At 35.4% G+C, this 14,838-nt stretch overlaps 1 protein-coding gene across 1 annotated transcript in view; it reads left to right on the top strand.

Moving 5' to 3' along the window:
- The window catches only part of Ppp4r2 (protein phosphatase 4 regulatory subunit 2), a 42,002-nt gene that overhangs the window by 15,822 nt on the left and 11,342 nt on the right, over nt 1-14,838 (top strand). The window contains exon 3 of the mRNA XM_026392685.2: nt 11,821-11,991. Coding sequence (XP_026248470.1) covers nt 11,821-11,991 — 171 coding nt within the window. The remainder of the gene's footprint in view (nt 1-11,820; nt 11,992-14,838) is intronic.

The following is a 14,838-nucleotide window of genomic DNA, read 5'->3' on the forward strand; positions in this document are numbered from 1 at the left end:
AACTTCTACCCCCCCCTCCCATTATGTGTCAGTACCCACATACCAGAACATTTGGCATTTGGATTTTCGGGATTGACTCATTTCACTTAGCATAATCTCGTGTTCCATCCATTTACCAGCAAATGCCATATATTCTTAAGATTTTGACAGAATTTCAAACTTGATTAAAATAAAAGTATAGGTTCTTTTTCTATTTAGACATTTTAAAGCCTCAGTAAATATTCCTAACCAAGTGTGCGTTTTTGTCCATATTTTAATGTGTAATTCAAGTCTTTCAAACATCAATAGTGTTGAGGAAATATAGGTGAGTACATTTTTTAAACACAGTGCAAAGTTACATAATGGATGCTGACTTAGATATAATGAAGACAGTATATGAACAGATCTTTGAAGGTTTAGGGGAAGCACATATTTAAATTTAATGAACAGTTAGTAACTTCAAAGAGATTTATTTGATCTTATAGACTTGCAAGTAGGTCTGTTTTAAATGATGGCATGTTTCAAGTAAGGAAAAAATTTATGAAACATTTTAACATTGCTTTTGTATTTAGTTGGTATAATTTGACTTTTTTCCCCTATCCACAGTGGTATAATGGTTCAGATTTTAGTTTTTTGGAGTTTGGAAATTTGGGATATTTGCATAGACTTCACCAGTTGAGCATCTTTAATTTGAAAATCTGAAATCTGAAATGCTCTTAAATCCAAAATTTTGGGGGCAATGACATGATACTCAAAAAATTTGATTTGTGTGTTCTCTGAAAAGACTTGAGGATTTATGGAAAAAATCATATCCCTATTTTATGACTGTTAGATTTTTCTTTTAAAAAACTTGGAATGGAATAGTACAGAAACTTTAAATTATGGATTCAAATGTACAGAAAGCGGTTTTTCTACAACCCCTATTCCCCTGCCCCTATGCTGAACTTTGGTATGATGAAGCACAGAGTATTGAAAAAAAAAAATACAGTAGGATATTTTAAATAAGCTACTTAATGTAAAGTAATTTGAATAATACAGTATTTCATAAAGGAAGATATGACAGTTCCTATATTTATGTTCAATGAGTGAAAGAAAAAAAATGGAAGTAGGCATTTGGTTAGTTGCTTTCTGAAAAACCCTTTTAGGAAAAAACTAGAGAATACTTGAGATCTTTGTATTTAAAGAATTTGGATTTTTCAGATATGATTTATTTGAAAAAGAAATGGTTAAAAGTATGGTTTAGATCCCTTTGCTTTTTTTAGTGTTAAGTCTGAATAGTTTTAATATTGAGTTTTAAAGTTTCACTATTAGTAACTTAATTTTTCCTCATTTTGTAATTTCATGGACCTTAAGCAATTGCTTTTTATTCTTTTAAATGAATAAAGGTAGAAAGCTTTCATTAGGAACAAAAAAGCTTTTAGACAAGATTAGCCGAAATGAATAGCCTTCATAGTAGAAACTTAAATTCATAAGTCTATACATTTATAAATTTGGATCTAATTTCTCATGTAGGAAAGTTGAGTTTGGGTTCTGATGCAGGAGCATTTGTGTATTTTGAAGACCTAGGATACTTATGTTGGATAAAGCTAAAATTCCTCAAAGTGCAATTAAGGGAAACATTTTAATAAAGAAAATAGTATTAAAGTTTATTTTATTGTGTGTGTAACAACATAGAGTACTTTTTACATTTTGGCAGATTATACTAACTGAACCAAACTTTTAAAAGTCAAATTCTCTTAAGTACCCTGGTGGACCTTTCCCCGTTCTGCTTGGCTAGTGCTTAAATGGTTCTTTGGGAACATCCATTCTCACTTAAATTGCTAGTCTCACAGCATTTTAATTATTAAAATACAACAAATAAACTTTTAAAAATTGTAATTTGGAAACCTGAAAGATTTTTCCCCCTGCTTCTTAGATTTCTGGTTAAGCTGAAGCATTCAAGATTTAGTCCCCAAAGATTATTTAGCTTTTTGAAGATATCTCATTAATTTTAAACTTTTTTGCTTCCAAGCAACACAACTGATCTTGTTTCACTTAAGCCCAAAAGAGTATGAGAAAAGAAGTGGTATTTATTGGAAAGCTATCAAAATAGTGCTTTCCAGGCTTGAGCTTTCCCACCTGGCCAGGACAGGAGGAGGAGGCCTAGCTGTAGTGGTCAGACTTGTTCTTCAGGTTGCTGCCAAGGCCCAGTGTGCTTCATTGCGTTTCAGTCCCAGCTTCTCTCCATATTTCACATTTCTGATGTTGAGTGCCTGTTTGGCTTATCCTGGGATCATCCCAGTTTTTCCAGGGGGCAGGTGAGATGGACAGAGCAATAGCAGGCTCCTAGGCCCATTCCTGTGTTGTAGGTTCTTTTTAGGAAAGTGGGAATAATGGAGCAGGAAACCAGCTCATTAGTATGGATCAGTGTTTTTGTTACAGAGGTAGTACCCTCCCCCCAAAGTTCACTTTGCCTGCATAATATTTAGCCTCATGAAGTTTGATCTTATAAGGGGGAACAACAACAACAACAAAAAAAAAAAAAAAAAAAAAAAAACCAGTGATTCTGGTCTGGAGCAGAATATAATAGTTGCTGTAAGGAAGTTGTAAACTGTTTTGGGAGCAATAAAGTGAGAAGTAGATTTCTGGCAAGGAAGGTTGGTAGCTTCATGATCCTGGGAGGCATTTTAGCCCAGTCTGGGCAGAGGAAACATGGAGCAAAGGAGTAGTCAGGAAAAAGTGCAGGGCTGTAGAGGTAGATTTAGGGGAGATCAGAAAGTACCTTGCTAATAAATAGAATTCTGGATTTAGGAAGACCTTGGGAGTTATTGAAGGATTTTATCTGAAGAGAGAAACCAGAGCTTTGCCCTTGAGGAAGTATATATAATTGAGGGGAGTTGGGGAAATCTCAGGAGGCTGTTAGGTTATTTAAAGTTAGAAGAAATGAGAACTTGCAGTAGGGCATTGTGAGTGGTAATGGGTGTGCAAATTCAGACAGCAATGGATGTGGTCCTGTAGATATTATCTGTTCACTGCTCTGGTGCCCTGGGGTTTTGTAAAAGTTTTGTAAATGGATTCCAGTCTTGCGGTTTTACTTGCCCTTTCTAGTCTGAATCTATGCTGTTAACAGTGGCCTTGCAACAATGTAAATATTATGTTATTCCCATGATTAAACTTTTTCTGCACCCGCTTCCTTTACTTAGGTTATATAGTTCAAGATCCTTGTGAAATTTAAGGGGTAGAGTTATGTCTCTACTAAAGTTGCTCTTCTCCCCCTTGCTCCCTGTGTTTTTCTGCTCACCTAAACACAATTCTGTTCCTCATAATGACTTCTGCAAGGACTGTTTTCCTCTTTTTGGAACCAAAGACCTTTGTGTTTATCATCATCTTTTCTCTCTCTCTCTCTCTCTCTCTCTCTCTCTCTCTCTCTCTCTCTCTCTCTCTCTCTCTCTCCTGGGTATTGAACCCAGGGTGCTCAATCACTGAGTCATATCCCTATCCCCTTTTAAAATTTTTTATTTTGAGATAGGGTCTTGCTGAGTTGCTATGGTTGGCTTTGAACCTGTGATCCTCCTGCCTCAGCCTCTGAGCTGCTGAGATCACAAGTTTGCATCACCACACCTGGCTTTTGTGCTCATCTTTTAAGGTATATGCTAAAGACCATTTGTTTTAGAAGACTTTCCTTTATTCTGAGTTAGATGTGACAATGCATCATAGAAGTTAGTAATTACTTCTGTTACACACATATTTTGCTGTGGTGTTATTTTTGTTTAGATTTTGAGCTCCATGAAGGCATCTAGACTTCTTCATATGTTTTCACATCACTGACAGCTTGCAGATGCATATTTTGCATTGGCCTTTGTTTGGCTTATGCTTTTAAGATGTCATATATTGGGCTGGGGATATAGCTCAATTTTTGCAAGCACAAAGCCCTGAGTTCAAACCCCAGGACCACCAAAAAAAAAAAAAAAAAAAAAGAAAAAAGATGTCATGTAGTAAGAAGGCAGATTCTGATACCAAAGTGCCTTGATGTTGATTGAAATCCTGGTTCTGCCACTCACAAGTTGTGCAGTTATGGGCCAGTTATTTAAGACAGTTTCCAAGATGGGATTAATGCTACCAGCTAACTCATAGATGGGTGAGAATTGAATTAATATGTTTAAAGTGGTTAGAAAATTGCCAGACATTTGTGATAAGTGTTTGCTATTATTATTATGCATTGCAACTAAAGAACAAGTGTATACCCCGGGTTATTAATTAAAATAGTTTTACTTATAATACTTTCCAACTCTGCTTGGAAAGTGTCATTTTTTTCCTATGTGATTTTCCCCCCTTGTTATATGTGGGTTGTGAACATTATTCACACAAAGTAGGCTTTTGTATAATCATTTACCCATAATTAATTGAGCACTAAGTAATTATTGGGCACTTATTTTTTGCCAGACTTTTTTTGTGGAACTTGTTATACATATATTGGTGAACAAATGTGCAGGCAATAGAAAATACAATAAATACATTACCTTTTATATTAGTAGGTTGTTCAGATGGTGTAAAAACAAGAAAATGGGTAAGGAGAATGAGAGTCGAGCGTAGAGAGGTAGTTGCAGTTTTAAACAAGGTGGTCAGGGCAAGCCTTATTGAGAAGGTTCCATTTGAATGAATAAGATTCAGGAATTATGGGAATTGGCCATGTGTATATAAAAAGAACATACTAAGATAGAGGAATCTTCCAGCACAAGTAAGAGTGTGCTCAGCCTTAAGAAGAGGGCCACTGTGGCTGGAGTAGACTGACAGAGGAGGCGATAAAGGGTGACAGATTGTGTAGAAAACACTGTGGACCATTGTAAGGACTTTGACCTTTGCTCTGAGTGAAATCCAGAGCTATTGCGAATTTTTGAGCAACAACCTTACCAAAATGAAGTTTTGAAATAATTGTTCTGTGATGGTACTGAAAATGTTTTAGATAAAGAGCCAGACATGGGTCATTTTATTTTTTCTTCTGATTTTCTTTTTTTCTTATTGGGTATTAGACCCAGGGCCTTGTGCATGCTAAGCATGTGCTCTACCACTAAACTGCACCCGGTGCTATGCAGGTGTTATTTGAATTCAGATTAAGGGATGAGAGATGTTTGCATTAAGTGGTAGCAGGAGGTAGTAAGAATTAGTCACATTCTTCATGTATTTTGAAGGCACACCTGATAGGATTTCCTGACAGGGTGTGGTATGTGAGAGAAAGAAAGGAGTAGTGACTCAGGAGTTTGCCTAAGCAACCAGAAGAGTGGCATTTCATCACACCTGAGAGGGGGATACCTGTGAGAGGAGCAATTTGTGGGAACAGTCAGGAGTTGTTTTGGACACGTTGAGTATTAGTTGGCCAAGTGGAGACATGGAGTGGGTGGTTGAAGATATGAGTCTGGGGATATGGATAGTATTAAAAACCTCCATACTCACTGAGATCACCAAGTATAGATAGATAGAGCTTTTAAATGCTGCCGCATTAAACATTTGGGGAAACCAAAAAGAAAAGCAAGCAGAAAAGATGCGGGAGATTAAAGAAAACCCAGGAGAGTAATGAACAGCAATCCCTTCGACTGTATATAATTTATACTGTATATAATTAAGTAGAGCCACTTGCCGTACAAGAACTGACCATCAATTGTAGAACAATATAGAGGGTCGTTGGTGACCTGGATCTAACAGATTAGGGTTAGTGATGGGGCTGAAAGCTTGGTTGGAGTGGATTTGAGAGGTACTGGGAGGGGGAGCTCTTTACAGACATTTTATTACAGAGGAAATTTTATTTTTATGAAAACTAGGAGGGAAGAAGGAGTAAAGAAAAATTTCAAGATGGGAAAAATAGCAATATTATATGATGGGAATGATCTGTAGAAAGTCGACGTAGATGTTTACAGGAGAAGGTGGAGGACAGCTTAAGTGACAGCTCTTGAACAGGGGAACAAATGGAGAACCTGGTGTGTAGATAGATGGAAGCCTTGGGTAGGTTCTTGTGTGATAACAGGTGAATCCAGATGTGTGCATGTGCGTGCTGCAGTTTGTCCCCTGAATTCTTTTGATTTGTAGTTTGTTGAATCCACAGGTGTGAAGCCTTTGGATATTTTCTCTTGTCATTATTATTATTTTTTTTCTGTTAACCACCTACAGTTTAATCACTATCTTTTCCAAATCACTATCTTTCTCCACTTTCTGATTTAGAACATACTGTTGAAACCCTCTCACTTCATTACTCTGCCATGGAATACTATTCAGCCAGAAAAAGAAGGAACTAGCTTAGGTAATGATGAATAAATTCAAGGTATATTGTTAAATACAGAACCATAAGCATCAGATACTATCTTGGCATTATTTTCTATAGAGTGCAGTATAACAGTGATTTACATATCCTTTGCATTGTATCAGTTAGTATACGTAATCTAGAGGTGATTGAAACCATACAGGAGATGTTTGTAGGTTACATGCAAATATATAAGAGCCATGAGCATTGGACGATTTTTTGGAGGTGGGGAGTAGTACCAGGGATTGAACTTGGGGGGGCACTTGACCACTGAGCCACATCCTCAGACCTGTTTTGTATTTTAGAGACAGGGTCTCACTGAGTTCCCGAGGCTGGCTTTGATCTTGCGATCCTCATAACAGGTGTGTGCCATTGTGCCTGGCCTTACATTGAAGGATTTTGATATCATGGGGGTAGAACCTAGTCCCCTTTAAGTTCAGCGAATAAAATATTATATGATACAATAGGATAATATAGGAGGAAACTTCTCGTTTGGGTCCCTCCTTGTAAATGTTTTTGCAATTCTCTTTTATTTTTGCTTTTTTGCCAATCTTATTTAATCCAGTGTTCAGATTAAATTTTTGAAATTTGCTCGCCTCAGCCATAATTTTAGTCTGAATTCTCTGATGTTGTATGTCTCCTAATTCAAATCTCTTCCTTTTAGAGATTATTTTATAAGTCTTGTCCCCTTTCATGAGTGATCAGCTCCTGCAGATTTCTCTTTTTTCACTCATTCTCCTATTCCCCTTCCTTGTTTACAGATGGTGCAGTATTCACTATACTTTGGAGTATTAACTGGTAGTAGGACTTTTCCTGGTCTCCTGCTTGCTCTCACTTTAGCTTCCCTTCAGTTCTGTGTGGAATGCAGTTGGGCTGATTGCAGAGATTTACTTACTTGTCTTGGCTGTTTAATTTTGAGGTGGTGGTAGGGCTTGAACCCAGGTGCTTCTTCAGGTTAGGTAGGTGCTATGCCACTGCACTACATTCCCAGCCCAGAAAATAATCTTAATAGATTGAAACAGTCTAGAGACAGTAAGTTAATGCTGTGGCCACTGGCCACTACAGTGTAGAATCAGCTGGGGGAAGAAAAGATAGATCCATCTGTCCTGGAGCCTTTGAAATATATCTTAATCTTTAGAGAATTGTTAGGGAAACATGTTTAATATAGACTTATGAGTTCTTGTGGAGAAGAAAAGAAGAGCTCGGTATGGTGTTTAGCCGGAAGATATATTTATTAGTGTTAGGAGTTTTGCTTTCCTAGAAGAGAAAAAACAAAAAAGGAGAAAATTGAGGGAAACAGAAAAAAAGGAGGCAAAGGGAGGGATTTCTTGAAAAATTAATGGGTAATGAGTTTCAGTAAATTCTTGAGGTATTTCAGCAAAGTAGATTTAAGTTGTGAATGTGTTTTGTTTAGGAAGAATATTTTATATAGAGAAATTGATTTGAAGTTGAAAATTTATCTCATAAGTATCTGTTTAGAATAATTTCATTTTCATATTGAAAACTAAGATTTGTTTTCTCTTTTCCTCTACTGAGTACATTATTAAGAAAATCATTTTTATTAGCAAATTTTTAGTTGATTGCCTCGTGACCTGTTTTCCTAAATTCTATATATTTTTTAGGGAAGCATTTTCTGTTTTTGTTTTCATCAGATAGTTGTACTGCAACAAAAAAAAAATGGGTTCTAGAGGCTTTTAAAAATTGGCATATAGCATAGTATCACATTAATTGTGTCTTTCGATCTAACTTTAATACTTGTGAAAGTTTAAATACAATGTGTACATAATTTGTCAGTTTATGGGACTTAATTCCTGTCTCATGACTTAGTATCATAGTCTTTGAAGCCCCTCATAATTTTCCTTCTTATCTGGCTATCCTATTAATGTGTGCTTTCTTGGATACCATGATTATTAAACCAAATGAATAGGGGAGGAAAGGAATCCTTGTGTATAAGGTAATCTGAATTCATAAAATTATAAATTTTGTGATTATAAATTTTATAATTATAAATTAGTGGGTAGTTATTAACCTATTTTGTCCCGTGGTCCCAGGTGTGAAGCACTTATAAAAACAAATATTGTATATAATTTGTTAGTATAATAATTATGATATAATAATATAAATAAAATGTGTAAAGTCTAGATTATGGTCTCCAGCCTGTTTTTATACACTGGTGTTGATTTCATTGAAATATTCACATAATTTGACAAACTTGGGATTTCGTGTGTTAAACTATAAAGAAAAGCTGAGCCTTGTTCGCACACACTTGTAATACCAGTACCTTGGAAGGCTGAGGCAAGGATCTTGCAATTTAGTGAGGCCCTGTCTCAATAAAATGGGCTAGGTGTTTAAGTACCCTTGAGTCCAATCCCTGTTGTCCACCTGCCCCCCCCCCCAAAAAAAAAAACCTTCAAAGAAAGAGAAAAAATTTTAACTTGAAATGTAAAGTATAAGGCTTATTTCAGTTTTACATTTCTTGGTATGCTTTGGTATTAGTTAAATTAATATGGGAAATCTTATACAATTTTTAGATAAATTTTAGAAAGCATTTGGATGTGTGTGTGTGTGTGTGTATGTATATGTTTATTTTTGGTGGTAGTGGTGGAGATGGAACCCAAGGCCTCACATGTGTTAGGGAAGCACTATTTTGGTAAGCTACATCTCCCCCAGACCCATCTTTTAAATTTTATTTTGAAGCAGTCTTGCTAAGTTGCCCAAGCTGCCCTTGAACTTGGTATGCTCCTGCCTGAGCTTCTGAGTAGCTGGGGTTATAGGCCTGCACCACTGTACTTGGCCATTTCTCCTTGTTTAACCTCAAATTTCCCTTCCCTTTTTAAACTTCATTCCCCATTTGAAAACAAATTAGAGAAAGGAGGAAAAAAGTTTTTATACAGGTAGCTTCTAATGATCTTCTTCACCAGGCTCTTTTATAATTGTGGTAACATTTACATACCATATAATTTGTTCACTTACTAGAGTAAGCTTGTTAGATCACATGTCAACTCACCCATTAATCTTTTGAGGAACTGCCCAGGTATGTTCCAAAGCAGTGCCACATACCCAACAACAATGTATGACATTCCAGTTTCTTCATGTTGTCACGAAAACATAGTGTTCATCTCTTGTTATAGCCCCTCTGGGGGTTGTAATTGGTATCTGATTGTATAGTGTTATGATTTGCATTGCATCCTAATAGATAACAATGCTGAATATCTTTTCATATGCTTCATACATAACTACTTTAGAGAAATGCCTAATCAATATTTTGCCTGTTTCAAGACTTTTATTGTAAAGCATACATACCATAAATTTTATTGTTGTAACCACAGTGTTGTTTTGCCATCCATACCAGCCGTTTCCAGGATGTTTTCATCCACCCAAACAGAAACTGGTCCATTGTTCTCATGCTTTTGGTGCTACTTTTACGTCAACACTGATTGCTTTTAGAAGATTTGGGGAATATATATGGAACTTTCCTAGCTCATGGTGAAGAATAAAAATTTCCCAGACTTTGAGTTTCTGGCTTAGAAATTTAAGTTTTATTGTTCACAATGAATCTTGTCAGTTTCTCTTGAAATGGCAAGCTCACTTCAGTCGGTGCTTTTTGAGAAACCCATACACACATCCTGATTTGAAGAAGCACTGGCTTCCTGGTAGTACTTCCATGTAGAAATGGCCTTCTGTGAAAAAGAGCAGGTAGCTTAGATGGTCCTCTTGTACAAGGTTGTTTCCCAAGACCTCCATGCAACTTTGGTAGGTAGTGTGCACGTATGCACTGTATGTGCATTTATGATTTTGATTCATAGAATACTAAAATTAGTTTTTCTTTGTTACATTTTTAAGTGAAACCCCCCCTTTTCCCCCCTTAATTAACACTATGAGGACTGGGGATTCGGCTCAGTTGATAGATGCTTGCCTTGCATGCACAAGGCCCTGGGTTCAATCCCCAGCACCACACACACAAAATAATAATAATAATAATAATTAACACAATGAATTTGTGGTAAAGAGTACAATGAGTACTACCACTAGTTTAGTCTTGTTCCCTGTCTTGGTTGATGCTAAATTGCCATCACTTACCCCCACCCTTTCTTGGCAACATCAGCACAGATGTCAGCCTACTCCTCCGTCTATACCCAAAGGTCAAAGCCACATCAGTGTTTATAGCAGCCCAATTTACATTAGCTAAACCTAGATTGCCCATCAATAGATGAATGGGTAGAGAAACTGTAGTATATATACACAATGGAATATTACTCAGCATTAAAAGAATAAAAATATGACATTTTCAGGAAGATGGATGGGGTTAAGAATATTATGCTAAGTGAAATAAGCCAATCCCTAAAAACCAAAGGCCAGTGTTCTCTCTGATATGTGGATGCTGATGTGTAATGGTGGGGGTGGATGGGAAGAATGGGGGAACTTTGGGTTGGGCAAAGGGGAGGGGAGGGGAAATGGGACTAGGAAAGATGGTGGAATGAGAGGGACATCATTATCCTAGGTACATGTATGCCTGTACATCACTGTGTAACTGTACATCATGTTCAGCCAGAGAAATGAGAAGCTGTGCTCTGTTCGTGTACAGTGATTTACAGTGCATTCTGCTGTCATGGGTAACCAGTTGGAACAGTAAAAAGAACTGGGGAAAAATACATAGTGGGAAAGCAACTCTTTTTCTTAACAGCTGAGGCGTTGATTTCTTGGACCACATTTTGGAAACTGCTGTCCTAGTGTTTGTCGGGATGCTGGATGGGACAAAAGTGTCATAGGTTAGCAGTGTAGCCGTTACTTCTGTGTAATCAGTGTAAGAAATGGATCTGCTGATGGTGGTGCTGTCTGCTTGGGGAAATAGGGACACCCCTGACATGGCATCCCCTGGGATTTAGGTATTCATACAGGAGTCACCATAAAACTCCCTCTTAGTATTGAAGTTTGAGGGGGAAAAGAATTAAAAAGTGCTTATGTTAATTCTGTATATTAACAATAAAAAATCAATATAGGTAATAATGTATTTTACTAAGTCACACTGAGTGAGTGGATATCAATGATGTAAACATGTATCATGACAAATGAGCCTGAAAATATTCACTACAAAGAAATGAAAAAATAAAACTTGTTATTTAACAGTTTAAAGACTAGAAACCTTAATAGTCCATGGGAGCATTATTGTAGGATGTGGTGAGATTATGGTATAAATTACTTTCTGACCTGTCTTAAGTGGAGTAGTTGTACCTCCCTGCTTGCTTTTGTTTTGGGAGAGTCAAAATCAAACTGTTCAGATACTCAAAAAACCTAGCACCCTGTTGGCTTTCTTCCAGAGTTAGTGCATTTCAAAATTCTTACACAGATTTTGGTTTTGTTTGGTCAGAGGAGTTGGGGAATTGTGTAGAATAGGATTTGAGCTTGTGAGCATGTTGATCATGCTTGGTGCATGCTTTTGAGCAAAATCATTCCCAGTAATACTTACATTTGAATTTCATTCAGTTAGTGTATTCTGGGTTTATGCTTTGCACTCCAAGAATTTTGAAGTTACATGGTGTTATATATTTTGTTTCCTGTTTTGCTTATAGGATTCAATGGTCTCAATTTAAAGGCTATTTTATTTTCAAACTGGAGAAAGTGATGGATGATTTCAGAACTTCAGCTCCTGAACCAAGAGGTCCTCCTAATCCTAATGTCGAATATATTCCCTTTGATGAAATGAAGGAAAGAATTCTGAAAATTGTCACTGGATTTAATGGGTATGCACTTAATATTATTTTAAAGGTTTCATTTTTAGCAGGACTTAATTTTTTTCTTCTAGTTTTGATATGTCATAATTTTATAATTGATTATATATTAGAATTCTATGTCTCTAGCAACTGATAGTAAGTAGTTGGGGATTTTTAGCTTATAGGTACTGAAAATGCTTACAGCCTTAAAATATTTTTTAACCAATTTTTTAATGAATATTAGTTAATTAGGTATAACACAGTGGAAATATTTATTTATCAGGAAATGGTTTCATGTTTTTTTCTTTACCATAGAATATTTGGAATTAAAAGTCTGTATACATAGTACAGAACTTGTGTATCATTAAGAGAAGCCACATTTTTAAAAAATGAAAAATACCAATTTATAAAATTATTCTACTTATCAGTTTTTATTTGGTAATTTTTGAGTCCTTTCTCTTTCCTAGCAAGTAACCAGTTTTAGTCTTTTGTAAAACATTAAAAACCCTGACGACACACGGCACTAAAATAAAGGTGATCTTTTTAAAAATAATGCTGAGTCTCATATTCTGTCATTTTAAATTCTTTCCTTTTAGAACTTCATATTTTCAGGTTTTCCTTTATTGAGGGGAGGGAGTGTATGTTAATTTGAATTGTGCTGTATTTTGTCTTATGTGAACAAGGTGGAGTGTGGAATGACAATACTAAGTGTAATAAATTGTATTTCTGCTAACCATTAAATGATTTAGAGGTAGGTTTTATTTGAATGGTTTTGATTGTAATTTTAGATAACATAAATAGCTTGAATTACATGGAATTTTAAGTAAGAGAGTGTAATTTTTTTGACTAAATGTCATGTAACTTAATTTTTTAAGTTGTAGGAATCTTGCTTTAAATGTCTGACGCTTATGCATTGACTTTGGGGCTAGCAGGTGTCATGGCTTTGTCTTTGAGGTTCATGGTCTAGCCTTTGCCTCAGGGCTGAGGCTGAGCACCCTTTTGTCCTGTTGAAATTGTGTAATCATGTGTTTCCTTACCAGTTTGAATTAAAACTGTTTTTCTTAAAAGTACATATCTAGAAGAAGCCATATCCTATGTATTAGATACGTTGTATGAGATTTATTATTGAACTGTAATGTGTTCAAGAATATTTTTGAGATATTTGTAAATACAAATAAAAAGTATTTAGACATTATAGTGACTTTTCTTTTGAATAAATTGTGGCTACTATGAATAAGATGTAAAGTGAAACAAGTCAAATTATACCACAGCTTCGTGAATACTAAATTCATTTACTTGTGATTCTGAATTGGTAATAACAAATATCATTTTTAATACTTTAAAATGAAGTTGGATGAGATGCCGTATGTAGATTATTCAATAATCTAAATATTTATAGTTTCTTAGTTGTAAAACAAGCAGTTCATCTTCTTCAGAAAATGATTTGAACAGTCATTAAATGCCTAAGCATACTTAAACATAATTGCTTTTAAAACTTTTTTCATCTTTGAGCTGAGTATTTTGAACCTCAATTTTTTAAATTCTTTTTTTCAGGATGACAGTTTACCCTAATCAAGTAGAAATTAAGTCTTAATCAGTAATAGGCTAGGAACTGTCACTTTATATTTACTTTGTGTTATGTTAAAACATGTCTATAATCTTTTCAATTTAATTTAACTTATAAATTAATTTTTTAAAAAATACTTAAGAAACATTTGGTTCTTTTTAAACCACTTTGAGGGTGTCCTTTGTATTTGTAATAGGTTAAGTTTGAAATTACAGAAGTGGTATATGTTCATACTTTTCAAAAGATCCCCAATGTCGTAGAAGTAGATACCCAAAGAAAAGAATCTAATGAAATCATGTTACATGCTAGTTGTAGTTTCCTTTTGGAAGAGTTTTGCTGTCTTCTTTATAATCAGTACAACTTCTGTGTACTTAATTGAAGGGACTGCATTGTTTTCCCTCATAGCAACAAGGCCACAGTTTACTCACCCCATCCCTGTTGGTGGTGGGCATTTATATTTTGACCTTAATGAGCCGTGCTTTCAGTGAACATTCTTATTCATGTCTTTTGTTGGTGAATGTCATGTACTGAATATATCTATATGATTATTGGTATTTGTGACTTATATTATAATTGTTAGATAAGATCATATACTCAATTAAAATTTAATTTATCAGTAAAATCATGGCATTTGCAGGTGAGTAGATGGAGCTGGAGAATATAGTGCTAAGTAAAATTAGCCAATCCCCCAAAACAAATGCTGAGTGATTTTTCTGATTAAAGGATGCTAATTCATAATATGCTGCAGGGAGGGGGGATGGGAGGATTAAATGAACTCTAGGGGGGAAAGGGGAGAGATTGGAAGGGAGGGGGCACAGGGTAGGAAAGATTGGAATGCCATGGTCATCATTACCCTAATTACATGTATGAAGACACGAAGGATGTGACTCTACTTTGTGTACAACCAGAGGCATGAAGACTTATGCGCTATATGTGTAACATGAATTGTAATGCATCCTGTTGTCATATATAATAAATTAAAGTTTTAGAAGTTTTTCTTAGTACTCTTAAGAAATTCTTGAGTACTCTAAGTACTCTACCTCACAATGTGTTCATTTATGCTTCCATGAGTATTAAATGCAGATATTGGAATTCTGGGTATGTTTTTGTACTTGTTTCTTTGGTTTTAGGTGTAACTACCTTTTTATGTGCTGGTTGCTCTTTTATAATCCCTTTTTTCTTTTGCTGATTCTTATTTTTAAGTTTGTTTTATTGTTTTGTTTTTGCCTTTAGTTTGTAAAGGCACTATATTAAATTCTTCGTAGTATTTGGCCACAAAAAGCTTATCCATTATCCAAAATTACTTTAGT

Source organism: Urocitellus parryii, chromosome 16, assembly GCF_045843805.1.
Source record: "Urocitellus parryii isolate mUroPar1 chromosome 16, mUroPar1.hap1, whole genome shotgun sequence".
Classification (NCBI taxonomy): domain Eukaryota; kingdom Metazoa; phylum Chordata; class Mammalia; order Rodentia; family Sciuridae; genus Urocitellus; species Urocitellus parryii.